The 24,719-nt window shown below is 37.5% G+C and overlaps 5 protein-coding genes across 13 annotated transcripts; 1 reads left to right on the top strand and 4 right to left on the bottom strand.

The window, feature by feature from the left end:
• Positions 1 to 170: 170 nt before the first annotated feature.
• LOC105283257 (ADP-ribosylation factor GTPase-activating protein 2) lies at positions 171 to 3,643 on the bottom strand. Of its 2 annotated transcripts, XM_011345866.3 has the most exons (8): positions 3,349 to 3,643; positions 2,828 to 3,019; positions 2,583 to 2,714; positions 2,458 to 2,490; positions 1,499 to 1,792; positions 1,152 to 1,423; positions 716 to 1,064; positions 171 to 536 (listed from the first exon to the last, which is right to left on the bottom strand). In XM_011345866.3, the coding sequence occupies exons 1-8, from the start codon at positions 3,421 to 3,423 to the stop codon at positions 279 to 281; spliced, it is 1,605 nt and encodes a 534-aa protein (XP_011344168.1). In that variant the 5' UTR covers positions 3,424 to 3,643; the 3' UTR covers positions 171 to 278. The 2 variants fall into 2 exon arrangements, with proteins under 2 accessions (XP_011344168.1, XP_011344169.1); XM_011345867.3 differs by lacking the exon at positions 2,458 to 2,490.
• Positions 3,644 to 3,752: 109 nt separating this feature from the next.
• On the bottom strand, positions 3,753 to 6,007 carry LOC105283260 (STAGA complex 65 subunit gamma). Of its 6 annotated transcripts, none has more exons than XM_026974877.1 (8): positions 5,880 to 6,007; positions 5,514 to 5,696; positions 5,369 to 5,432; positions 5,148 to 5,257; positions 4,846 to 5,059; positions 4,570 to 4,733; positions 4,321 to 4,485; positions 3,753 to 4,265 (listed from the first exon to the last, which is right to left on the bottom strand). In XM_026974877.1, the coding sequence occupies exons 2-8, from the start codon at positions 5,690 to 5,692 to the stop codon at positions 4,157 to 4,159; spliced, it is 1,005 nt and encodes a 334-aa protein (XP_026830678.1). In that variant the 5' UTR covers positions 5,693 to 5,696; positions 5,880 to 6,007; the 3' UTR covers positions 3,753 to 4,156. The 6 variants fall into 6 exon arrangements, with proteins under 6 accessions (XP_026830678.1, XP_026830680.1, XP_026830681.1 ...); XM_026974879.1 differs by having other exon boundaries at positions 3,753 to 4,256; XM_026974880.1 differs by having other exon boundaries at positions 4,600 to 4,733.
• A 59-nt stretch (positions 6,008 to 6,066) lies between these two features.
• On the top strand, positions 6,067 to 8,097 carry LOC105283259 (MIT domain-containing protein 1). Of its 2 annotated transcripts, XM_011345869.3 has the most exons (6): positions 6,067 to 6,158; positions 6,227 to 6,472; positions 6,555 to 6,748; positions 7,124 to 7,362; positions 7,450 to 7,646; positions 7,728 to 8,097. In XM_011345869.3, the coding sequence occupies exons 3-6, from the start codon at positions 6,628 to 6,630 to the stop codon at positions 7,888 to 7,890; spliced, it is 720 nt and encodes a 239-aa protein (XP_011344171.1). In that variant the 5' UTR covers positions 6,067 to 6,158; positions 6,227 to 6,472; positions 6,555 to 6,627; the 3' UTR covers positions 7,891 to 8,097. The 2 variants fall into 2 exon arrangements, with proteins under 2 accessions (XP_011344171.1, XP_011344170.1); XM_011345868.3 differs by lacking the exon at positions 6,067 to 6,158 and having other exon boundaries at positions 6,165 to 6,472.
• Positions 8,098 to 8,213: 116 nt separating this feature from the next.
• Positions 8,214 to 14,085, bottom strand: LOC105283263 (protein inscuteable homolog). Of its 2 annotated transcripts, XM_011345878.3 has the most exons (5): positions 12,601 to 14,084; positions 12,030 to 12,368; positions 9,946 to 10,371; positions 9,405 to 9,612; positions 8,214 to 9,320 (listed from the first exon to the last, which is right to left on the bottom strand). In XM_011345878.3, exons 1-5 carry the CDS (start codon positions 12,897 to 12,899, stop codon positions 8,325 to 8,327), a joined length of 2,268 nt encoding a protein of 755 aa, XP_011344180.2. In that variant the 5' UTR covers positions 12,900 to 14,084; the 3' UTR covers positions 8,214 to 8,324. The 2 variants fall into 2 exon arrangements, with proteins under 2 accessions (XP_011344180.2, XP_019888515.2); XM_020032956.2 differs by having other exon boundaries at positions 8,214 to 9,612; positions 12,601 to 14,085.
• Positions 14,086 to 17,648: 3,563 nt separating this feature from the next.
• Positions 17,649 to 24,640, bottom strand: LOC109611246. Its single transcript, XM_026974886.1, has 22 exons — positions 24,442 to 24,640; positions 24,182 to 24,374; positions 23,940 to 24,092; positions 23,620 to 23,861; positions 22,673 to 22,849; positions 22,489 to 22,589; positions 22,259 to 22,398; positions 21,962 to 22,107; positions 21,679 to 21,815; positions 21,461 to 21,584; positions 21,216 to 21,323; positions 20,981 to 21,124; positions 20,679 to 20,861; positions 20,451 to 20,584; positions 20,188 to 20,336; positions 19,950 to 20,113; positions 19,627 to 19,773; positions 19,356 to 19,486; positions 19,141 to 19,261; positions 18,818 to 18,967; positions 18,345 to 18,444; positions 17,649 to 17,972 (listed from the first exon to the last, which is right to left on the bottom strand). The coding sequence occupies exons 1-22, from the start codon at positions 24,601 to 24,603 to the stop codon at positions 17,866 to 17,868; spliced, it is 3,213 nt and encodes a 1,070-aa protein (XP_026830687.1). The 5' UTR covers positions 24,604 to 24,640; the 3' UTR covers positions 17,649 to 17,865.
• Positions 24,641 to 24,719: the final 79 nt, after the last annotated feature.

The following is a 24,719-nucleotide window of genomic DNA, read 5'->3' as shown; positions in this document are numbered from 1 at the left end:
TGTACACACACACACACACACGCACGCACGCACACACACACACACACATTTTGTGTGTGTGTGTGTATTCATTTGCGCTATATATCGATTATTAATTATTCATTACTGATGAAAATATAAATATGCCTCTGCGCGCAGTCCACCTGAGAATAATAAGTTACGCGAGAACAGCTCAATTATAAGCTTTTATTTACAATCTTGAACAATGGACAAGATCGGGGTCCGGGATAATGCTGTAACAATTCTTCATAAAATGCAATAGATTCCATTCCATTTAATTAGAGTCCGTAACGATCCTGTATAGAAGAGACCGCCGCGTTCGCAAGTGAACTAAGTCTCCCAGCAACCTTGTTCATACCTTGACGTACGCTCTCTCGTACGTCGTCCAGATCTACGACGCCAGCTCTTCCAGCGCTCAAGCGCGTAGATAACAGAGACGTGGGCGAGGTTGGCGTCGAGTTGTCAGTGCCAAAATAATCGCTCGACGAGATGCTAGACGAGCCTTCGAAGCGACGTAAGTTGTTTTTACGTTCCCACTGAAAAGTTTGGAAATTTTATATTTTATTTGTTATAAAATTTATTATGTAATTTATTGCGAAAAAAGAAACGATTGTAATCGAGAAATCCTGCTCTGTACGCCGTTAATGTCTGATAAAAATTACAAATTATACTTTTTTTTGTTACAAAATATTGATTGTCTACAATTTCAACTTACCGCATTATCGGAAGTACTGTCTTGAAAATATTGCTCTGAACTGATGGCTTTGGCGCTGCCAAACTTTTTCTGAGCCTCCCCCTCGGCAGCGGCCGAGGTTTTCACATCATTCCTCGTGTTTGCGGTTCGGAGCGAGGGAGCTAGTCGTTTAGGCGGCTCCGGTTCCGCCACAACCACAATCTCCTCACCGCGAGAAGGCTTGCTGTTGGCGTAAACTGAATAAAACTCATCCAAGCTGAAGAAAACATCCGCCTCTGCCGATACCGGTTCCGGTGATGTTATAATCTTGTCTTGCCTCGTCTCTTGCGTTATCGTCTTCATGTCGCCGAGCGCGGAGTGACTCGCGCCACTAGCAGAAAAAACAGAAATTAAAATAAAATTTAATAAATAAGAGGGGAAGAAATAAAGAGAGAGAAAACGCAGAAATTCTTCTTACCTTCGTGCACTGAATCCCATTCCAAGTCGCTCCGCCTGTGTAGCCTTCAGTGGATCCATGTGCTTTGCCCTCTCTTCTATCTTCTTCGCCTGCTGACTCAGATTCTGTTCGTACCGCTGAGACAGACGCGTGGCAAGATCCTCCTGCTCCTCTTTTGTGATCTCTTTATTCTTCTCTTGTGCCTGTTTATACGCCTCCGCGACGCTTCTCTCCAACTCATCAAAGTTGGTCTTGACCCTCTGAGCGCCCAAGCTCCCGGTTTTCTTTCCTAACTGATAAATTAACGAGGCTGTAATCGCAACGCAATTTCGTCGTATTTATTATTTCATTAGAAAAATCAAACTTACACCACCGGGACGCTTGGATTGCACTGTCCTGCCACCTATAGTGGGCTTCCTTTCAGCCTGTATATTTGAGGTAGATTCGAAAAGCTTTACGGAAGGCTCCGAACAATTAGCAGTTTCTGACGCACTTTTCTCCACACTATCATTGTTTGGCACTGCGTTGGGTGTGAGATATGCCTTTTCCTCTATTGGAATTGTCGCCTCGTTCTCGTGCGAACCCGAAGTCTCGTGTTGCTTGAAGAAATCTAGCTCGCTTGTCTCCTCCGATGCCGCTTCCGTGCCTTCATCCAAGTGCAACTGTAAAAATGAGTGGTAACAATTAGTACGACGTTCTTAAAACGTTTAATTCAACTTTACCAATGTGCAAGTGAAAAGTACATTTGCGAATCTGTGTATATTTTTGCCTCGAGATGGTCAACAAAATACATTGATAAAGTTTTTGGATGAACATTTTAGAGACATCCTGCGCAGACTGTTAAGTACAGCAACGAAAAGAAACAAATATTATTACGATGTTGTATTCTATTAACAATGCCTACTTGTATTAGACAGCATTATCACAATGAGTTTATTATACTCGTGAAAAAGGACGAAACTCGTTAACATCAAAACTGTACATGTATGTAAACAATTGTGGATGATTATACAGGGTGATCCATTCGTATTTCCGACCGATGTAATTTACAAAACTTGAAGATATATTAAAAAAAAGCTCTTGATACAAAGACTTTATATTTTATAGGTTATATCTTCAATTTTTGTAAATAATTGTATTTGTGACATGAATTACTCTGTACATGAAACATTGTGCATTGATATTGAATACATGAAGAACGATGTACAGAGTGTCCCATATACACATATATGCATGTATGAAAGAATAAGCAATTTAGGATGATGTCATGAGCAGATGTTAGTAAAATTCTAAACAAATTGTTTGCCAAAACATTTACTCAGCTCACCATTGTTTTATTTTTTGACGTAGGAAGAGACACCTATAATTACCACGTTTATAATTACAGTGGAAGTCTAATACTGGCTACTAAAGTATCCTAGGTACTACTACATTGATGTATTCTAGTCATACCTTTCTGCCGTAACGACGCATCGCTTGTGCAGAGGCCTGTGCTAATTTGTCCCGGTACAGCGAAGCTGCACGTGAATTGTACTTTTGCTGAGCATCGGTCGTGAGACAATTGTGTTGTGCAAAGAATTTTCTCTGAAAATCAATAACACACTTGAAATTAATAGAACGTATTCATCGAAATTGTTTATTTACTCTCCCCTCCAACAAAAATAAGAACATTAATATTATTGAATATGAAAACTAACAGCATTGGCATTACCACCCAGCTGCATGTTCCTGAGCTGCAGCCATGTCCAGTTCGTATCAAGTTGCGTGGATCTGACGAATGTCAAATGTACCCCCAGACCACGATGCACCGCTGAACAATCGATGCACAAGAAGACTCCGTATGTCACGCTGGCCCATGCTGGATTTTTCGCGTTACAGTCAAAACATGCCTGACAGCAAGAAAGTAATTGCTAATTACCGAGCCTGAAATAGCTGAACTGACAGCGAGACGCGTAAGTCACGTCCGTCCGCCGCGGAATCTTCCGCGGAATGTCCGTCACGAATATTGTCGCAAGATGCAATACGACAGTTCGACACGCGACCTCGTACGCGATCCCGTACGTGTCACTCGGTCGGCAGAGAGCTACCAGGAAAATTAAAGAGATCGCAACCAGGCAGTATGACGCTGCAATTCTATCGATCGACCGATCAATCGTGCCGTTTTTCTTCCCGAATATTTAGCTACGAATCCGCATCGCGATATCGCGCCTGAACCAACCTTGTTCGTCGGGATGGCCCGCAATCTCTTAAAGATCTCCTCGATGTCGACCTTACTGGGCGCAGAATCTGCCATTTTTACCGTGTTGTCAACGTATGTCACGGTGGAATTCTGGGACGCGTGGCGAAAGCTGGTTGCCTTGGCGCTGAAGTCACTTAATGACGGTACATACACGATTCTTCAAAAGTAGGAAACGCGATACACGCGTAACGGACACGACAATAAGTATACGTACGTACGCGATGCCAGTCGATACCTAATTGCAGCGTGTCAAACGGCGGAAGCGAAAACAGCCACTCTTCAGTACATAACAGATAAAAAAAAAAGAAATATCGCGTCGTTGCAGGACGCGATTGGACGCTCGATTCAATCAGGTGTCCGAGTAACAGGAACTCTATCGATAGTCGCTAATCAGTGTTTTTTTATTCATTAATCATGATGTCATGTTAAATTATAGATGCTCTATTTTACTGTATATTTGTACCAATAATATTTTACAAGATTTATGATATATATTTTTTTACTATAATATTCCCTACCTTATCGATATTACCTCACGAATATTTATGAAATAAAATGTAAACTGTAGAATAAATTCTAAATAAAATAAATTCTCGAATATCCACCGAGGACTTTTTGCTCTATCAGTAGGTTTGCTCTTTTGTTACAAAAACTTATTCTTTGCCAATTAAATTTCAAAGTCTAAAATGAACGCACGAATCCGTGAATATCATCTTTAGGGAGACGAATAATATTAAAATAAGACGTAAGCCTATCGCGAAGGCAAAAATACACCGTACAGGGAGTTTCAATATCTTTTTTTATCTAGAGATACGTTCGATTGTTGCCCCGTATTTGGCGAATCGCTCACATTCACCTCCTCCTCTTCCACTTCTATATTGTTCAATCTGGAAGCACTAAGATATTTTATCACTTCGTGTGGCGGCATGCTCCCTACATGAAGAAACCTACTCATCCTGTTCGAGGCTGTACAGCATTTGGAAGCCGGCGTCCAAACTGGGCGGGAAGCCCATCTCGGGATCGAGCAGTTGCAACGTTGGCACTTCCCTGTACACGTTGCCGAACTCGTCCAGCTCTTCGAATTGCAACTTGCTGGCCGCCTCGTCTAGGACCATCCTGAACAATTGACAGATATTATCTCGATATAACGCGGCTGTCTGAGGATCGATATCGTATCAACGGTTTAATGCGATCCAATACTTAGTACTACAAGGATTAAGTTCAAGTTGCCTCTGTTTCTCCATCATCTCCTCGACCTTCTTCCGCGTGTTCTCTTCGTACTTCAGGACGTATTCCTGATAGTAATCGTGGAGCGCTGCCAATCCACCCACGCCTGTCTCGAGCAGTACCCTTTCCATAGCGTCCTGGCAAACGCAATAATTTAATCACAATATGGATATATAATAATGTAAAATTAATTAAATTAATAGTTTTATAATAAATTTTATAATAAATTTTTGTATTATTAAATCTTACAGGAAATCCATTGCTCTGTTCAACTGCCGCTTTCAGCAACAGGGTCATCCGCCTCAGGAAATGGTCCGTGATGTCAGTGAGGGTTTCTATAGCTACGTCCGATGAATTCTCAAACCCGATGTGAGCTAGCAGGATAGTCACAGAATGTTTCAACAGATTTCGCGCAGTTTGCGGTGTTAGGTGATGTACAGTAGAGGCATCCTTAAATGTATCTCTAAAATAATTATTAGAATATTAGTATAAATGACAATTTAAATTGTGAGACCATGAGAAATATGTTTTTTTGAGAATATAACAAGTACCCCTTTGGTTTATGGAAAGGTAAAAAGTGAAATGGACTCTTGGAATGTGCCACAGCTTTTGTGTCCTGCGACTCTATGACAGTCATGTTCCCAAGCACAGTTCCCTCTTCCTACAAAAGAAGATTTACTTTTATTACTGCTTTTAATAGATCTGTTTATATCTATTTCTATTAAAAGATTTATATTTAATTTATATTAAAAGATTTGTTTAAATTTTTTACCATTGCGCGTAATTGCTGATGAAAATTTATAGTGTTCAATACATGTAGGTTTCCCATAGGCAGTCTGTAATAAAACGTTAACGGTGTGCAACGATAATTTAATTTATTAGCATTTATACATGAACATCAGAAGCATCGTACTTACTGTAAGTACTCGGGTTGTCGGTCAATCCGATAATCACAGTCAGTGTTATTAGTGTCATCCAGGACTTGTCGCCAGATATTTTCTATCAGGTCTGGCGTTATTATTTCTTGCTTGAGTGTCTCTCGTGCTGGCAGTTCGCCCCACAAGCCACCATTCGCTAAACTTTTACTGGACTTCATGGTACTTAAAAGAATATATAAAACTCTGTTACGTTATTCATTTGACGATCAATATTTATATAACAGTCAAGTAGCAAAGTGACATCAATTATATCAATATAATAACTCCATTATGTTAATGTCTCCTAATCACTTTGCTACTCGGACATAACATAAATCGCATATATGCAATATTTGGAGAAATTACATTCTCTGGTATTTGTAACGCGCCGTGGTTCTCGCGTCAGACAAGACGACGCTGTATTTGTGAAGTTAGCAGACCACGCACTCGCGATCCCTCAGGCTGAATTCACATGGCACGTATTTTCTGCGTAACGCGTAACCGCGTAACCAATCACATTGTTTCATTTGGATATCAGTTTCTGCAGGCAGAGATTCGGCGGCGCGCCGAGCGCCGAGCACACGTACACGGCTGCTGCCATGTGTGCGTACGTTGCGCGGCCTCAATTGGCGCCAGTGATCCCAGGTGCGTCTTTTTCAGTCGAAAGTAGAAGTAGAGGAAGTAGCATATTACCTGCTTGCATTGAATTCCAGAAGGAACCTCGAGTGTGACATGGCATCTGCTTTGAGACTTGTGCATCGTGTGCATCATTTCTTACCTTCCTCTCGCACAACACAACGTGCTCACGCGTATTTAATCGCCATAGTCATCTGATCAAATCGCCAGAATTAAAACCTGAAGGAGACTTTTTTTTAATAAATTGTTCCGGTTGGAACAAGATCGCCTTCAACCCTCCTTTGGATTATTTGGCGACCCTGAAGGAGACTAAACTAAGAGAGGTTAATTCCCGATAACTAAAAACTAACAAGAGAGATAAATTCCTGATAACTAAAAACTAAAAGAAGTTAATTCCTGATGCAGATACGATCTTCGCGCGTGACTTCGAAGTTCTTCTAGAGCGAGGGAAAGGTTTCGCATTATCAACCGAAACGCAATGGAATCGGCGGCGGCTGCGGTTCTCATGCGAGCCGTGGAGATGGACACGAAGGAACGGTATACGATGGCGTTAGTTTTGTACCAGGAAGGCGTACAAATACTTCTTGATGCTGTGAAAGGTAAATACGAACCACGACGCTCACAAATCTATCTATCTATCATTCTCGTTCTTCTTGTCTCTACAATTTTCGCTTGTTTCGTCTCTGCAATTTTCTGTTTGTTAATCCCTTCGCTAGGATGACTATGCCTGGTGTATGTTCCATTGTTACTGCTACTGGCGTACTTTGTCTTCGTTTGAACAAAAAGCGCAGGATGATCTCACCAAAACTAGCAGCGAATAAGGGAACAGCTTATAGTCTTTCACTGTTGCTGGATGTAAATACATTTTTTTCATTAGAGATTTTTGTAGCGAAAGGGTTAAACAAGTTTCCTATTAGCTTCACTGTCATACTCTTGTGTGACTCAATTCAAGAATCTATGATAAAACGGTGCAGAGTCAAAGGAGGCCCGCAAGGCGCAATACCTCACTGCCAAGACAAAGGAGTACCTGGACAGAGCTGAGAAAGTGAAAACATTTATTAGTACGAGAAAATCAGCTGGCACGTACAGGGAGATGACTAGAATCGAAAATGGATCGACGGGACACGGTTACGCGAGCGTTTTTGGTAGATTCTTAGATGGAAATGTCACCTACATCGACATCGAGGATCCGTACATACGAGCCTTTCACCAAGTGTGTAAACATAACTCGTACAATAATTTTACATTTTCATTAATTTCATATTTTATTTTATGGTTAATTGTGGATTTTTATTTGCAGTGTCAGAACCTGGTCAGATTCTGCGAGCTGGCCGTTCAGAAATGCTGTGCATTATCCAAGATATCTCTGCTCACGACTTACGATTCAGAAGATTCCAATCAAGTCGCGAGATTAGCCGAGCTGAAGGAAAGTTTGGCGTCCCATCAAATCTCTTTTGACCTGTCCTTCTCTGAAACGTTGCACGACAGACAAATCACGTAAGGCTGAACACAATTGTTCATTACGCGGAAAATGTGGTGCCCTAGAAGTTTTTTGTTAAATTTTTATATCCATTTCAGGCTGAGCAATGGATGGGTGATAAAAATTGGACGTGGATTGGATTACTTTAAGGCACCGGAGGGCAAGTTTGTTCTTGGCTCGTGTGACCTAGAACTGAGACCGTGCTTGGAAACCACTGTAGACATTTTTCATAAAAATCAGCTTCAGCAGCACACTAAATAAGCTGGACGTGACGTGATCAATTAATAAGTACCAAATAGTTAATATTTTTGTAAACTTTTTACGAATGTGATATGTGATATGAATTATGGGCACAGTGATTTAACATGTGATAGTACAATTAGATGGCTATGTCTTTACAGTATGTATTCATATCTAAGATATGATGCGCAAAGTTAAATATATTTGTACATACATGTTTAACAAAAATATTTCTTTTTTATTATTTCTATAATATAAAATATATATATATATATATATATAGTTAATATAATATAAAATATAACTATATACATGGATTATTATTATAAGTTATATTTACAGTCTTATTTTTTCACTATATATGATTCTGACGGTAATAATGACAAAAATTGTAACAATTCTGAGTGATTTCCGACTTCGATAATCAACTTTTCAAGTTTTCCCATATATTTTCTTTAGTTCAGACTGTTCGGGCTGTGATCTTTGGCTTTTGCGATGCCGATTTGCCTTGCGGCTTTCTTGCACGCTCGTCTCAACGACCTGGTGTACCTCAACAAGCTTCCCGCTTCCACTTGCACCTCCTCTTCCTCCGTCTGGACCTCGTTATCCCTGCATGGATCCGCGTGGATGGACAGACAGTCCCCACCGCCGACTGCGACTACTTGTCTCGCGATTTCCGGCTCCACGCAGAGCCTCGTCAACGCGGCTGTCGCGGTAATCTCCAGTCGTCGGTACGCGTCCTCCAGGCCAGGTGGCCTCATTCTGAGAAAGGAAACCAGCGCGACGGAAGCTCTAGCCTTCGCCAGGTGTGATCGACCCTCGGGCAGGCGCGCCAGTTCGCCGATCAGCGCGGCAACCTGCTCCATCAGCCACACGTTGCCGCCAGCGAATTTCTTCACGCTTCTCAGAATCTTCCTCACGCTGTCCTCCTCCAGTACGATCCGGGCGCACTGCCTCGACTTGGACAGGTGATTCAACGCCGCGGCTGCCAACAGCAAGCTCTGAGCGCAGCCGGTGCTCTCGACCAGCTGATTCAGCGCTGGAATCAGTGAGGCCGCGAAAGGCTCGAGATACGGCAGACCTCGAGCGTCCGTCCACGGTGCGGTAATCTGCACGACCAAGGCGGTGGCCTCAGTTTTCTCTTTCTCGGAGGAGGATTCTGCGCTCAGGAGATCCGTCAGGATTTCCGGGCCGCCATCCCTGGCGAAATACTCGATAGCAACTACGGAGGAGCACGCGCTGGCCAGAGCACGCAACGAGATCGCGACGAGATCGTCCGTAACTCGACCGGTGGTGATGAGATACGTCAGGAGCGCCTTGATGCCGGAACATCGAGCTATGCTGCTGCCCGCGCGAGGGTCCGATAATCCCAGCGCCGTCAAGGCTGCCAGAGCACCTCGAGCTACACCGTTATCCTCCCGTGGAGCCTCTTCGAGACCGCGGACTATTTTCTGGAAAATGATTACGATCAGCAGGTGCTCATGGTCTCGGTTTCGATGAATATAAAATTGCCACGATAGTATTCCTCTACCAACCTCGATATAGAAGTCTAAGCGCGTGTTGACCGAGTCGTCAACGTGCGTCTTCATGTTCTGCAACTGCGCGAGGATACTCCTTAGACTACCCTGCTGAATTCTTCGTGGAGGAGGCGATCCTAATTGAGAGAGAATCGAGAACGCAGCTTCCTCTATGTTACGAAGGAGCTCCATTTCGGATCTACCGCCTTCCAGCTGTGTTATTTTCCTGTGGACGGTATGCTTGATTAACGTAAGTATATTTATAATATATTTTTGATTAACGTAATTATTATATAAATCAATTATATTTAAAAAAATATGTATACATAAAATTTTTAATATTTTTAATACAATTTTGTTATATTTTATCCGATATATAACAGCATAAAAAATGTTAGTTTTTATTCTTTTTAAGATTTTTGAAAAATAAGTAAGATAATTATTTCTATTTGTAACCAAATATGACGCCTTTGAGGCAACAAAGACATCTAACTATTTTGATATAAAAAGATATATCTAAATACGCATAATATGAAGGATTAGAAAATCGGAGACTCACTCAACAATGCTTCGATAATGTCGCTCGAATTGTTCTGCGCTGACCAGAAGCTTGCTCGCGGCCGCGGTGGCTGCGGAACACAGCATCTTCAAGTCTCGCACGTGATTCTCGCCGGATATCAATTGCGCTCTCCCGCGCGGTAGATTCTTGCTTTGAAGCGTGCTGCCGCACTCATTTTCGGTTTCCATGGCAAGATCGGTCAACCAGGCTCTCATGGACGACGATTGACGATAGTTTCTAGAATTTAATACGTCCCTGCCGGCGGCAATCACTTCCGCGCTGTCAATGGAAGTGCGCGATTTCGTTATTGACGGCTGAACGTTGTCTTCCGGCGGCTCGGACGCATATAGAAAATCGCCGAGACACTCGTCCTCCAACGAAATAAATGAGGGTACTTGCGACGCGTCGTTCCGCTCTTCGTTGGGCCTAGAATACAAAGAAAATGGTTTTAAATATATAACAACGACGGTAAGTCGTAATAACAAAAGTAAATACATTTATAAAACACACGGCCACATATAAATATCCATAGGATGTTGCGAAAATGAGAATACATGCTGGAAGTTATTTTTTAAATGTCCCGTATAATCTCACAAACGCCTCTTAACATTTTACTTGAGTAGTCTGAATGACGACACTACCTTAAACGATGAACCATAACGAACCAATCTTCACTGTCGGCATGGCACGATTATTTTCCTGCTACTGCGAGATGTATCACGATGCGATATACCCGGAATCGTCGCCGAGCGATTTTTCCGGGAGGACGGAATCGGCGCCGGGGGCGAGGAATAGATTGGCGGTGGAACGGCTGACTAATCGAGCTAAGCGAGCTGCAAGGAGCTAGAGGAGCGCTCTTTTCCCGCGCACGCGATGACTAATCTCATGTTCTTATACGATACGTCGTATTGTAATGCGTCCACCTGCGCGGCGGTGCACGCTGCAGCTGAATTCCTCGTAGATTTGCTGTCGCCGCACTGACGAAAGCCACAGCCTCACCGCGGTTGAGTCAAACCTCGCGCAGCTACTCGAGCCGACTTCATTCGCTCATTCATTTACGTATTCTCCTCGTGCGGCACGTTGCATTGACTCACGTACAACACCACGAATGTATACGGTGACTAATAAAAAAATACGACTGTAGGCACGAGGGCACCTGGCAACTGGTATCCTTATTTCGTAACAATTTGCGATAGAATACGCAGATGAAATTGTGTATTTCCGGCACGGTACTAATTTACATGTCTGCATGTTGCAGTACGCTGCATAATATATGCGGATATGCGGTTTTAATAATCATGTTATCCGTCTCCGAGCCAAGGAAAATGTTGACTCGTGCGGCAAGTGCGCATCCATATTTATTTAATAAGCAGAATAAATAATCATCACTTTGAATTGTCGTACGGTGAGATTTAAAACTGTATCGTCGTTACACTGTAAGAATCAGATAGCTGTGTATACGAAGGTGTGATGCGCACAATGGCCCGACGATAAGCCGAAGCGCCTTTACGACTCGAGGCTTGATAATCATTCACTTGAGCCTCCGACACATTTCTCGAATATTATGACGGCGAGCATGAGAAGAAGAAGAAGAGACCCTATGATATTCTTATGTGCGCGGTCGCTTTCCGTACAAAACGCCGTACGATTCACATGCACACATACACAGACACTTTACATTGAAAACGGCAGCAAGAAAATTACGTGTCTTACGTGTCACATTCCTATTGATTGACTCATTTTTTCAATCTTATCGCAACGAGTAATTCGTTTCCCGAAAGCCAAAGAAGATACTCTGCATTCTTTCGTTGTTGCGAGACATAATTATTATAAAATGAGGTCGACATTACTGCATACTTACTTTACGTGAATCAGGTTTGCTAAATCAGGCATAATTATCCTTACTATCTGATTTGGCAAAATGTTGATCTAATCTGATCCCGATTGTGTCGCGTTATTTTATTCTAATGAAATGAAAAACTAAGATTGCTAATTGATTCTTCTTTATAACTCACTTTGATGAAGCAACTTAGTTGTTTTCATTTGAAACAATGATTAACGTTTTTTACGATTAATTCGCTCACCTGTGTTCTCGAGATGAGCTTCTCGCGGATTTTTCGAAACCATTTCTTGTAAATACTCTGGAGTTCGGTGTGGACGTGTGTGCTGGGATCGGAGAACATTCCTCTTCTAGCCATGGTGAAGCAATTCCCAGTGACTGAATCCTACGTTTAATCCTTTTCCTCCTCAACTTCCGCCTTGGAGTTGCATTTTCATAAGTCTTCGAGCAATCTGATCTTTCAGAATCGGAAAATCCAGAGTCCTGGCTTTTAAAATCTTGGCTCAAAGGGCTGCAAGATCTATTTCTTACGCCACTATCATGTTCTTCTTCTTCTTCTTCTTTATCCATATTTTCCACTTTCCTAAATATTAAAATTATACTTTTTTTAAATATAGAAATATACGTATGTGCATTCTTCGTTTAATAAAATTAATAATGCAATTATTATATGCATTTATATATAAAAATTTTTCATTCCAAATTATTAATTTTTTAAATATTTTTACAATTCTTAACATGCGAAAGTTATTTTAATTTTATTATTATTGCAATAATAATATTTAATAGTAAATGTTTTTAATTATTTAAGATACCTGTGACTTGCGACATCTTCATCACGGGTCAACGAATTGTGACGCACGTCCTGACTTGGTTCACTCTCGCTGCTTTTATTAGAAACATGTATTGCAGTAATATTTGCATCGTCAGTCGTGTCATTTCCTGATTTGCTGTTTGAATTTTCTTCCTCTTCCTCGTCTTCTTCTCGATAAAGATATTCATTAAAACTGTAACGCACAGGCTCACTCCTCATTACGAAACGTTCATTTTCCATATCGTGCAAAGCCATTTGATCCCAGAACACCTTACTTGGACACCTCTTGAACGCACTCATGTTTTCACTTTTATTTTAACAAAACGTAAGCAATCGAAATAAAGAGAGAGATAAAAAGCACTGCTAATCCTCTCTTATTTTATTACGTTCCTAGAATGTGTCGTGGACGAGCAAGGAGACACGATAAATACCCGCGAGACCTCAAGCTGCTCAAGATGCGCACAGGGCGCCAGGAGCGATATTACCCCAACGGGGTGCTTTCACGACTCAGCGGAGCGAAACGACCCTCCCACGGCTGGTGATCGCGTGGCTAACTGGAGAACGACCGTATGGTGTTCGTCGCAACCCCCATAGGCTACGCTTAACGGTGAATCCGGCACGCGACAGGCACTCTTCCTTGGTGGATCCTGATCTTCAACAAGACGGTAATGTAAAAACTTTGTCGAGTCGATCGATGATTCCAAATTTAATTATTGTATTAAAATGAAGCTTTCACTGTTTGATTGGAAACTACATTAATGAAAGGAGTTGCTCTTTGAAGCTCACAATCGATTATCACAAAGTCATGGCACTCAAGACTCCTCAGCTATCAGTTTGTAGTTGAAATTCAATTGAAGTTTCGAAATTGAAGCGATGATAAATTCTCCATCCACGTATACATATATGTTATCACGTGCGATAACACATATAGGCACGACTGATCTAAGCGATGATTGATCTAAGCGTGTTAATGCTTCACAATCGACTGACTCAAGTCCGACTTCCGACTTCCTCACTCGCGCGCGACTCTCGCGTCCCTCCCCGCCCAGAGGCGCATAAGCCAAGTCGTGTGAAAACGCAGCGGCTCCTCCTCCCCTTTTTACCTCGGTCGTTTCTATGGGGGCAGCTTGCATGGGGCGTCCATACGTTTCTCCATAGGTATCCCCTTACGCACACGAATCACCGTGCACGTCCGTGTGTAACCGTCAAACCGTAACGAAGCGCGCGTTCCCTTTGACAGAACGACGTACGCAGGAAAGCCTTTTAATTGAGCTTCGATGGATACAAGGTGATCCGGGTTCTGGTATGCAAAACGGTAGAATTGTTCGATTTCGCGACCGCGATGCAGTTTTATCGCTGTGATCATTTTTTTGTCGATAAACGATGATCTCGAAGATATCGAAGTAAAGATAGCTTTGAAGAAATTAAAATATTATTGCAATATTGAGATAATTAAATTAGCTTCTTTTACTCTCTCTTCATGATTTACATATTTATTGTAATTAATAAATTATGAATAGCGATCAATTAATAATATTAATAATAAATTTGGGTATCTTTGAAGACAAACAGACATTTTGCCTCCATTTTACTTTCGGAAGCGATAAGTCTGTCTCTTTGAGGAACACTCATTGGCGTAGCCACGTCTCACAATCGCAACGTCTCAAGAAATCGACGTTTTCCAGCTTGCTCGGGTCTGGAAGACGTCACGAAATCACGCCAATGGTATGTTTAAGGGCCAGGTGTGACTTGGCTCCCCCATGTTCGATCGAGCGGGGGTCTAGCCCCCCAAACAACCACGGTAACATTCTCCAGGACGATATAGTGTGGAGGCACGCGTCTCTTGGAACATCTGCGTGTAAAATGCCTGTGATAATGCGTCATGCGTGTGCACGTGGATGACTCACTCATACGCATCCGCGTGTTGCGTAGCTGAATTTAAAGAACAGAGAAATTTAAAGCATTCGTGCACATTCACCTTGTATAAGAGTTGTGCAATGGTTAATACGAATCCATTGTTAACTGTGAAATTTGTTTGCATTATTTAGGAAAATGTTACCGTTAAAGTTCGAAAAAGAAAAATTTTTGGAAAGAAATGCTGTCCAAAATTTTGTATTGAATTTTTATAGAGATTTTGATGACAATTAATGAGAACAATTAATTTGATTTTGCATTTGAAAATTTTGTGAGAAACTTTTATATAAATTATGAATTATCGTATATAATAAATTAAATAAATATTTGAATTATTATGTACAATGTGTATGTAGTATATACGCATGTACGCTGCAACGGAAAATGATTTCCTGCCAAGGGAAAACTTCATTCGCATTCTCGCTAATTGATGATGATCGGGGTTATCGATAACAAGAAAGAATGAAGCCATTAACAGGTGGTAATAGCACAATAATGCTTCTCTTGCATCATGATAATAGCTTCTATAGATATGCTATATCTACGGACATTGTTTTATCAGACAAATGGGAATTTTAATAGCAAAATCGTTTTCTCAACCAATTTCTCCTTGTCTGTACGCACGCGTGCGCGCACGATCCCAACTGTGCATCTCGTAGAAGCGCGAAGGGGTCCTTACGAGCCCTATTGTACCCCTATTGTATAGGGATGAGGGGCAGATGTGTGCAAACCGTTACTTAAGCGCGTATGTGCGCATCCACGTAAACCTGTACATTTGTAAGGTTTGAATTGCAATGGCATTTTGAATAGAAGTGATGACCGATTATTGATTTCTGTAGAAACGATTATTCTAATTATTTATTGTGATACGATATTTCGAAAAACACATGAAGGTGCTTTTATATCTGATAAAGAATTATATTTATGTTTCTTTATTCAGAAAAAGTCTTAAAATCGTTTTCCTCGGAATAATTTAATTCTTTCAAGACAGTTTTTAAAATACATAAAATTTATGATACAATTCTTTTAATTGTAAAAGTTAATTTGATTCCTTTCTTATAAAATTAGAATTTTATTTAATATAGGAATTAAGCAAAAGTTTTAATCTTTCCTTTAACACTCTGATATAATTATTTAAATTTCAAATAAGTCCTCACTTTTTTAAGTTTTTAAAGTGTTGCTATTGAAGTTTGTGAAATGTCGGTTGCAGTTGATACTTAAAATACTTCCCTTTGTTTTATTTGAAAGAAGAAAAAGGAGAGAAAGAGTGTTCTGAAGCATTTAAATATCAAGTGTAGCTAGTCCAGTTAGCACTGTGAATGCTACAAAACACTTTCTATCCTTTTTCTTCTTTCAAATAAAAAGAAGGATAGAAAGTGTTTTGTAACATTCGCAGTGCTAACTAGGCTACAACCCTAGTATGCAGTCCACTTAACGCTATAAATACTTCAAATAGATGAAAATAGTTAATATTGTTTATCTTATAATAACTTAAAAATTGTCTATATATATATTAATATATATATTAATTAATTATTAGATATAAAAAATTGTGACAAGTTTTAAAAATCTAAAGAAATTGTGATTTAGAGAGTTTCATGATATGCAGTAAGTTTCTAGAGACTTTATTTCGTGTTAACTATAAATCTCATTAATCTGCTTTTGGATAAAAGTAAATATATATCTTCAGAAATATTCTTGCTAGTGGCTAATTAATTTAATATGTACGCATTGCAAGATAATTGGTTGTCATATCGTTTCTTAGCACATGCCAAATGATGCTACGAATGATTGGCCAATTGCAATTGGACACGATTATAGCACTTACTGCGTTGAGGATATTGCAATTCACTAAAACGCAACGTACTGTGATTCAATCAACAACTGTACGTAAACGGAACACTCCTGTATTCGTTCTGGTATCTGCGCCAATAAGCATGAGCAACTGATATTATAGGATTGCCAACTCTGTACTTTAACTCTATCTTATTTTATGAGGAGGGGAATCCCACTTCTTTATTATCTGATAATTTATCCACAAGAAAAACCCCCTTGATAGAACGGGCTATCAACAGCCTATAAATACTGTGTAAGCGGCATAGATGTAACTGTAAATCGTTACGAGTTAGCTACGAGTGCTTTTGCAAGCAGAATCTGATTCAGACTTCAACTACGTAGTAGTGACTGAAGAAGAAATTTATTGGCTTGTGTCTAACAAGGCTCTAAAAAGCAGTAAGTTATATTTATTTTATTAATTTTATATATTGGCTTAATTGGCTTAATAATTAATTAATGGGAAGTCCATGCAGATTTTTTAGCACAATCACACGCAATACTTTGTATGAATTCTTAGTTAATTTTTAAAATCCGTATCGACTTTTTGATCAACCCAATAAAAGTTTTTTTAAATAAAATCGATAACTCTGTATTTATTAGTTTGATGTTTATGAATTCAAAAATAATTAGAATGAAGTAGACATAAATCAAATCAGCAGAAGTTGTTTTAATATTATTTTTTAATGAATTATGTCTACTTTTTTTATACTTTTCATTTTTTTTTCTTTAGAATTTTTCGGATTATGATAAACATTTATACATTTAAGCTATTTACATATTTATATCTATTGTATATTATAATAAAATCGTAATAGTAATGTGATGTCTTCTCGTAACTAAAGCCGAAACAACATATATATAAATATATTTATTTGACGTTTAAATATATATTTGGAAACGAGTGGCTCAACTGTTATCATTATTTGACTTATGGAACATTGCAATTTTAAACTTTGGTTTTAATTGTTTAGCTAAAATTGTATAAGAAGCATCGACAATTAAAGTATTAAATAAAATTTCGTTCTTGTTCTTTTTGTTCTTAGATGGATAAAGCAGCGCAAGATAATCGCACAAACCAGTGCAACCCGACCCATACCCCTACTGGACCTGGCCATGAAGCAGGCTACAAAGGAACAGGCACGAAGGCTGATTTAGACAATCATTCTCAACAGAAGAATCCGAATAATCCGAAATATCAAAAGTAAAAGATATTTATATAACGATGCTTAATATAACGATTGGCATTGTAAACCGTAGAATTTTATAATATAAATGGATTAATCAGAAGTTTCTTTTTTCGTATATTTTCCTATAATTCTATTTTTCCTATATATATTTCCTATATATATTTTACATGTTCCCTGATTCGATTTCTGTTCCGCTTACTTCAAATCGAAATAAATATATGTGTGTGCGTGTGTAAAAGATATTAGGAAAGGAATTATTATTTTATTACTACATATGAATATTCTATATTAAAGATAAAAAACAAAAAAAATACATAATTTGACACACATTATCTGCTAGGCTGTTGAATCCAATATCCCCAAGTAGTGAATAATTCGCCATTTCCTTCTTCAGTTGGACCACGAAACACTTTTATTCTGACTCGTGGAACATTGTCTGCAAATAAATAATAATTACATATTTTTCTGATTATGTATATTCATCTAATGATACTATTATCTTGTATTAACACACATTTCTTGCCGCCCCATAATCGACTGTTGTTTTATATTATTAAAAAAGAAGATATAATTATGGAACTATAACTGCGGAAAAAGACAAAAATTTTTATTATAACAAATTATAAAAACGCGGCGAAAACGGAGAGTCTCTCGGCGGAAATTGTCTTGGCAAAATCGAATCTATTAAAAGAAATTACAGTTTATTATTTATGATACTATTCTGTCCATAGATGTGCAAGAGTAATATACACATTTACACAAGTGCATTGGTACTCGATAACTATTAGGTTATCGCCGCGCCGTTTACCTCTTTTTCTAGCCCGATGAGGCATAAAATCGCTTGACGCATTGCATTTAATCGTTGTGAACATCGTTATTTGAAGCAGACCAAGAATAAAAATAGCACACTGTAAGAAAGTGTTAGTTTTCAATTATTGACACAATTATACAGGATATCCTAAAAGTAACGGTAAAAAAGAATAAAACGCAGACAGATTTATAAATCCATTACATAATTATATAACTCACCAATAATCTCATCGTGTTCGTCAGAATGATTATTGAACGTCGTAGAACGGCTGACTAAATTTCTGAGTTAAAGAGAGGATGTTTATATGCGACGGCGTCTGCAGCATTCAGAGCATGACCAATCTCGGTGATTTTCCATTTCGTGGTTTGAGAGATCGTTTTTCTAGAGAGAAAGTCTCATTGTCCTGCAAAATAAAAGATAACATATCACACAAATCGACAAGAACATCAGGCTTTTTAATAGATTTTCACCTGAATCATCTGTCTGTAACACTGAGCAAACTCATCGTGTCGTTGTAAAGACATGTTTAAGAAGCACAAATACTTCCAAACATTTGCGTTATGATTGTCGATATGATTTGCCTCTAATAACGCCGCTTCGGCTTCTGTATATCGCTGTAACTAAAATAATGTTTACATAGAAGCGATTTTAATATTAAACTGATTATTGCATAAAACTAATTTTAACAAAGCCTGTTTTATACAATCTGAATTAGTTTATTTTTTATATGTTAATAATTTTATGTGATATGTAAATTGTCAATAATTGATCACTTGTTTTTAAGATATATTACCTCATAAAAAGCGACTCCTGCTCCAAGCCAAGTTTCCGCCGTCGGTGATGTTCTGCATGCTCTAAGAAAAGTTTTTAATGCTTGCTGGAAATCACCGGCATTTTCGTAACAGAATCCCATTCTATTATTATAATATATTGTTATAAATATCTTTATAATCCCTTTCTTCCAACTGTCTTAAATAGTATTAAGATATACAAAACATTTTTTAAAACCTTATCTGTACGAGATGTAGATCGCTCGGCCTGTTAAACAAGGAGTTAGCAAATTCGTAGCAACGAATAGCTTCCACAAAATTACCCGTTTGAAAGTAACAGTGTCCCAGTAAACTGCTTATCGAATAGTCCTAAATAAAAGAAACGCATAAATATAATAAAAATTATATATTTATATAATTAAGTAAATAATTAGATCAATTCATATCAAAATTTTACCTAATGTTTAAGATTCTATGTACGATATTAAATGAGAATAATGTATACCCACCAGTCCGTAGTTACATTCAGCTTCTTTTAAATGCGACAAGGCATCTTCGTATCGGTGCGATAAATAATGTAACACAGCCAGGTAGTAAAGAACATGGATGGATCTGCCAGTGCGAAATATTTCTTCTGCCAATGCCATACCAGCAAACTACACAAATACGAAGCAAAAAAGTAAAATTTATTATACCATTCAACTTTTGTCTTTCCACTTTCTCCCTATTTTCAACGAAATAGATGCTAGAATCCATTTTGATTGCGAAATGCATCCTCTATATATGTATAGTATTCTATAAATGTGCGTGTGTATGCGCAGCATGTACATACATCATAGGAATGTAACTTCATTAAAAGCATGAATGTTATCATGTATATGTTATCTCGTGGACAGTGAACCGTCGACCAAACGAGCGAATTTTCACTCGAAAACTCCGTTTCTCGATATTCGTCCCTCATGCATTCTTCCGCTAGACGTAAAGTGAGATCCACCCCTATTTGTTACAAAAAATATTTTGCTTTCCTGCATTTAATTTAATATAGACTTTATAGATTTGTACATCTGTACCTGGAGAATAATCTGTGTGAATATAAAATAGGTGCAAGATAACCCAGCCTTCAACAAACCGCGGATAAAAATCGGTAATAGCTCTTAGAAAGGTTTCTGCTTCCCAACAATTCCGATTTTCAACGAGAATTAATCCGTATATTAATAAACTGTAAAAAAAGACATTTATCATATTTTGCATATATATATTTATAAATAAAATTCATATCTATTTCTTTAAACTTTATCAAAGAAAATATAAAATTGTGTACACTTTTACATACGCAATTTTATCTCGTCTGTTCAAGAGAATCGCTTCGCGGCAGCATTCCTTTGCGCGCTCCACATCGCCAATTTTCAAGAGAAAAATTGCATACTTCGTCCATGCTTCAGAATTACTTTTATCTGCTGCGATTGTCTGTAAGCAAAATGATACATATGTACATAACAATACATTTAATATGCGCGACGTATATACTCTTTATTTTCACAGAAAGATAAATCATACGTACAGTCTGATGTCGTCTTGCGTCATCTGTATGACCTAACTCGTAAGCTTCTTCGGCATAGAAATATAATTTCTCAGATTCTGTCATTTTTGACGAATTGTCGTCTACGAGACGACTTTCAATGATCTTATTGATGGCAAGGTGCATTCGTTCCACGAGATACATGTATACGGATGCTATAAAATTCTGCAAATAAATCGTAGTTTGCAAAAGCTTATTTTTTTACAAGATCAAAATAAACTTATAAGTATGAAACTCATAATTGAGAAAACGTATAATAAATTATAAATTAAATATTTTTAAACCTGACTATTGACGGAATGTATGGTGTTCATGTTTATTTTAAAATTCTGATCCAATAACGTAATAACTTTCATCTTCAAAGTGCTACGTATAGCCAAATACGTGCCAGTTTTATATAGATATTGCGTGAAACAAGTTAACTCGTCCTGAAAATTGTCATGCACACGCAACACAATAATTCATTATATTTTATATAATGTATTGTTAATTTCATAATTACTATTAAAATTTACCTACCTCTTCAGGAATAAAGCAAAAGTCTTCTTTGCCTGCTTTTTCAAAATTATTCCAGCCACTTTCTCGTTTACTCGAAGTAGACACTCCTTTCTTCTCATCGCGAAAATCCTAACGTGAAAAATAGCACGTGCGTGGGTGTAACTCTCATCTTAATTCATAATTTATATTTATAATACTCGTAACATAAATATATAAAAATATATTTAATATATAGCAATGATATTATCATTCGTAATATGGAATACCCGATAACTCTCCGTAATAATCTCCACCAGTTTTTGAATGCATGTTGCATATTGATCCTCAGCTACGTCGCCAGAATAAATATAAAACGGTTTAGTCACCTTTGGCCTCATCATATCATCAATTCTAGCCAATCAATTCGTAATCAATTAAAATGTTTTTAAGTGACTATTGACTCCTGCTTAAAATTAAATTGTATTACAATAAATTGAAAACTTACATGCTTGAAAAATCAGTTTCGAGTCTGCAAGGAATAAATGGATAATGAAGTTCAACTTCGATCAACACAATTACTGGTTCTCCAGTTTCCGTAACTAACGGAGTACTTTGCGCTACTTCGCTATCCGATTGGATCGACTACGTGAAATAAATTCAAGAAAACCTTATTGGATTAATTACTTTTTAAATTAGTACCTATGTAGAAGCTCTCGAAACTCAGAACAATGTGTTATATGATGCATGAGATTTTTATTAACATTGTATGTGTGCTACATTGGACTAACCTCGGATGCTTTGGTTTTTCGCCCTTGTTCTTTTGAATCCTTATTCCAAAGCTCTATATGAAAGATATCTTCCTTTAAACCAGTCTTTTCAGCCATATTTGACGCGTTATGCGTGTATAATTGCGCCATTACGCGCGTATCTTTTTCTATCAAGAAAAATTTTATTAATATCTAACGAAGTTCACTTTAAATACAGTGTGTATAACAATTTATGAGAAAGATAAAAGATTAAGAGAATGACAGTATATATTACGTTCTCTTTATTTTTTACTACATTTATTATTTATTCATACTCACTTCCCGGAAAAAGAAGTTCGGACAAATCGACGTAGCATTGATAAATTTGATATTTAATCGGCATTTCCTTCTTCGACTTAGTGTTGTCCCTTCCCATCCTAGTTTCAGGTACTATAAATTGAAATGGCCAATATTTGTACCTAAGAATAAAATTTACTCATTTTTAGAATAAATTTTTGAATTTTTATATGAAGGAGTTTGATAAATAAACTAAAACTAAAGGTGTTTACTTAGTAATATGCTTTTGCATTGCTTGAATTTCTGCATTACTCATCATACTGCGACTCATACAATTCCACTCGATTCTAGGCTCGTCTAGCCACATCTTCTTCTACAAATTGTATGTTAATTTATACGTCATTAGTATCCATTAATTTATACCATCAACCTGTAAAGTATTTATTTAAAATTTACTTGTAAGTCGAATTCTGCGTTAACCGTGTTTTTAATATTTGCGTAATCTTGACTGAGTTTCCGCTTCGACAATCTTGCGCGACTTTGTAACTTCGGTAAGCTCTGCCATCGTTTAGTTCTTTCCACATCACGATACTTTGTCCACTTACCGTCTTCAAATATTAAATTTTCTGTGGCCTGTAATAAAATATACAACTTCTTTTTTTATTACAAAATAAACAATTAAACGTAGCAAAAATGTTTATTTTATATTCTACATATTTATATGTGACATATAAATAGATAGATTTATCTGGAGTAACCAGAAACGAATTATCCGAATGTATGATAACATATAGATAAAATTTTAATCTCGACTGTTTGCCTGGATACATGATCCTAGATTATATTTCAACTTTCGTGATCTCGTTCTTAGAACTGATAATCCGTCTCCTTGGGTATTACTTTCATAATCTCTTATCTTCTCCACCCATCTTCTCTGATATTTCACTGCACCCAGTTTACTACACGTTATTATAATATATAAGAATTACAGTAACGTAACAAACTAGGTGCAGTAAAGTATCGGAGAAGATAAGAGATTATAAAAGTAATACGTACGGACCAATTGAGACGAATTATCAGTTCTAAGAACGAAATCAAGATAGTTACCTTCTCACTCTTTTAAAATTTTTATAAATATATTAAAACAAAAAATACAACATTTTACTGATATATCATATAACTTTCTTTCAGTCTGATGTATACTATAAAAATGAACAAAATCGCACAATATTCTTCAGTTTTCTTTATATAGGTACGTTTATCTTAATATCTCAATTTTTTATATATTTCCGCTGATTTCTCATATTGATAATTTAAGAAATAGATACGCGAAGTTATGGAAATTCTCATTATTTCAAACTAGAGGGAAAAAGAGAGAGAGTGGTACGTGATTATTTAGTCACCTCGTCAGCATACACTATTGTTGCCACTTTGTATTCCGCATCTTTAGCAAAACATTCTGGTGGGTTGTATATACTTTCTACTGTAATACTGAGAAAATTTATTATTGCGTCTGAGGAAAATATTTCATCATCACACATGATCGTGACAGTCAGTACGGGAAGATTTTGCCAGGAAACCGCAGTGCCATCAAACGAAAGATATCTGGTTTGCACTATGAGTTTCTCGGTAAGCAATTTTTCACCTGATAACCGGACCATCAAGATGTTTTTAAATATACTTCAATTTTATCTTGAAGCAATATTACCTAGTTAGATATTACCTAGTAATAACGGCATTAAATCAAGGTTGCAGAAACCGATCACATTTGATCCTATTTGCTCGTGAGTAATCGTTGTCACTTTTTTCTTTGATTCTGCACTTGATGTGATTGAATTGAGAGACTGCTGATCTTGAGTACTGCACATCACCTTTACTAACAATTTTATTTTGCTTATTGATGTGCATGTAATAAGTATATTAAGAGATATAAGTATATTAAGAGATATGAAAGAGATGTTTTACTTAAAATTGGTGTTGATACAATCAGATTCATGTTGCTGCGATTGTTAACTATGAATGGAAGTTCAACAGTAAAATTGACATTGTAAATTTGCGGAGGTTCTTTGTAGCCGGCTTCGATAATCAAGGGACATTCTCCGAGTAGTACATCATTATGTATCACGATAAATGATATGGCAGTTTCTTTCTTCGTAGTCTATTTTACAAAAAGAAGTCTCGTTACCAATTCGAAATAATAATTCTATTATGCAAACAAAACTTACGATGTTTTCAATAGTCTCTATAACTATTTTAATGCTTCTTTTAATTCGCGCGTCTTGAACTGAAGATTGTTCCATTGGAAACATATTTTCGTCCCTTTTATTTAAATATAATGTGATATAATGCACACTAAACAGTTTAATATATCGATATATTAATCTCATCTATAAAATAAAATATCGATATATTTCTATATATCGATATATTCTGCAAATTTAATAAAATAATCTTTTACTGTTTGTTGTTTTGACAACGACAAAAACAGTTTATTTACTTTCAA

This window comes from Ooceraea biroi, chromosome 14, assembly GCF_003672135.1.
Source record: "Ooceraea biroi isolate clonal line C1 chromosome 14, Obir_v5.4, whole genome shotgun sequence".
NCBI classification, from domain to species: Eukaryota; Metazoa; Arthropoda; class Insecta; order Hymenoptera; family Formicidae; genus Ooceraea; species Ooceraea biroi.
This window is presented reverse-complemented; position numbering and strand designations above follow the sequence as displayed.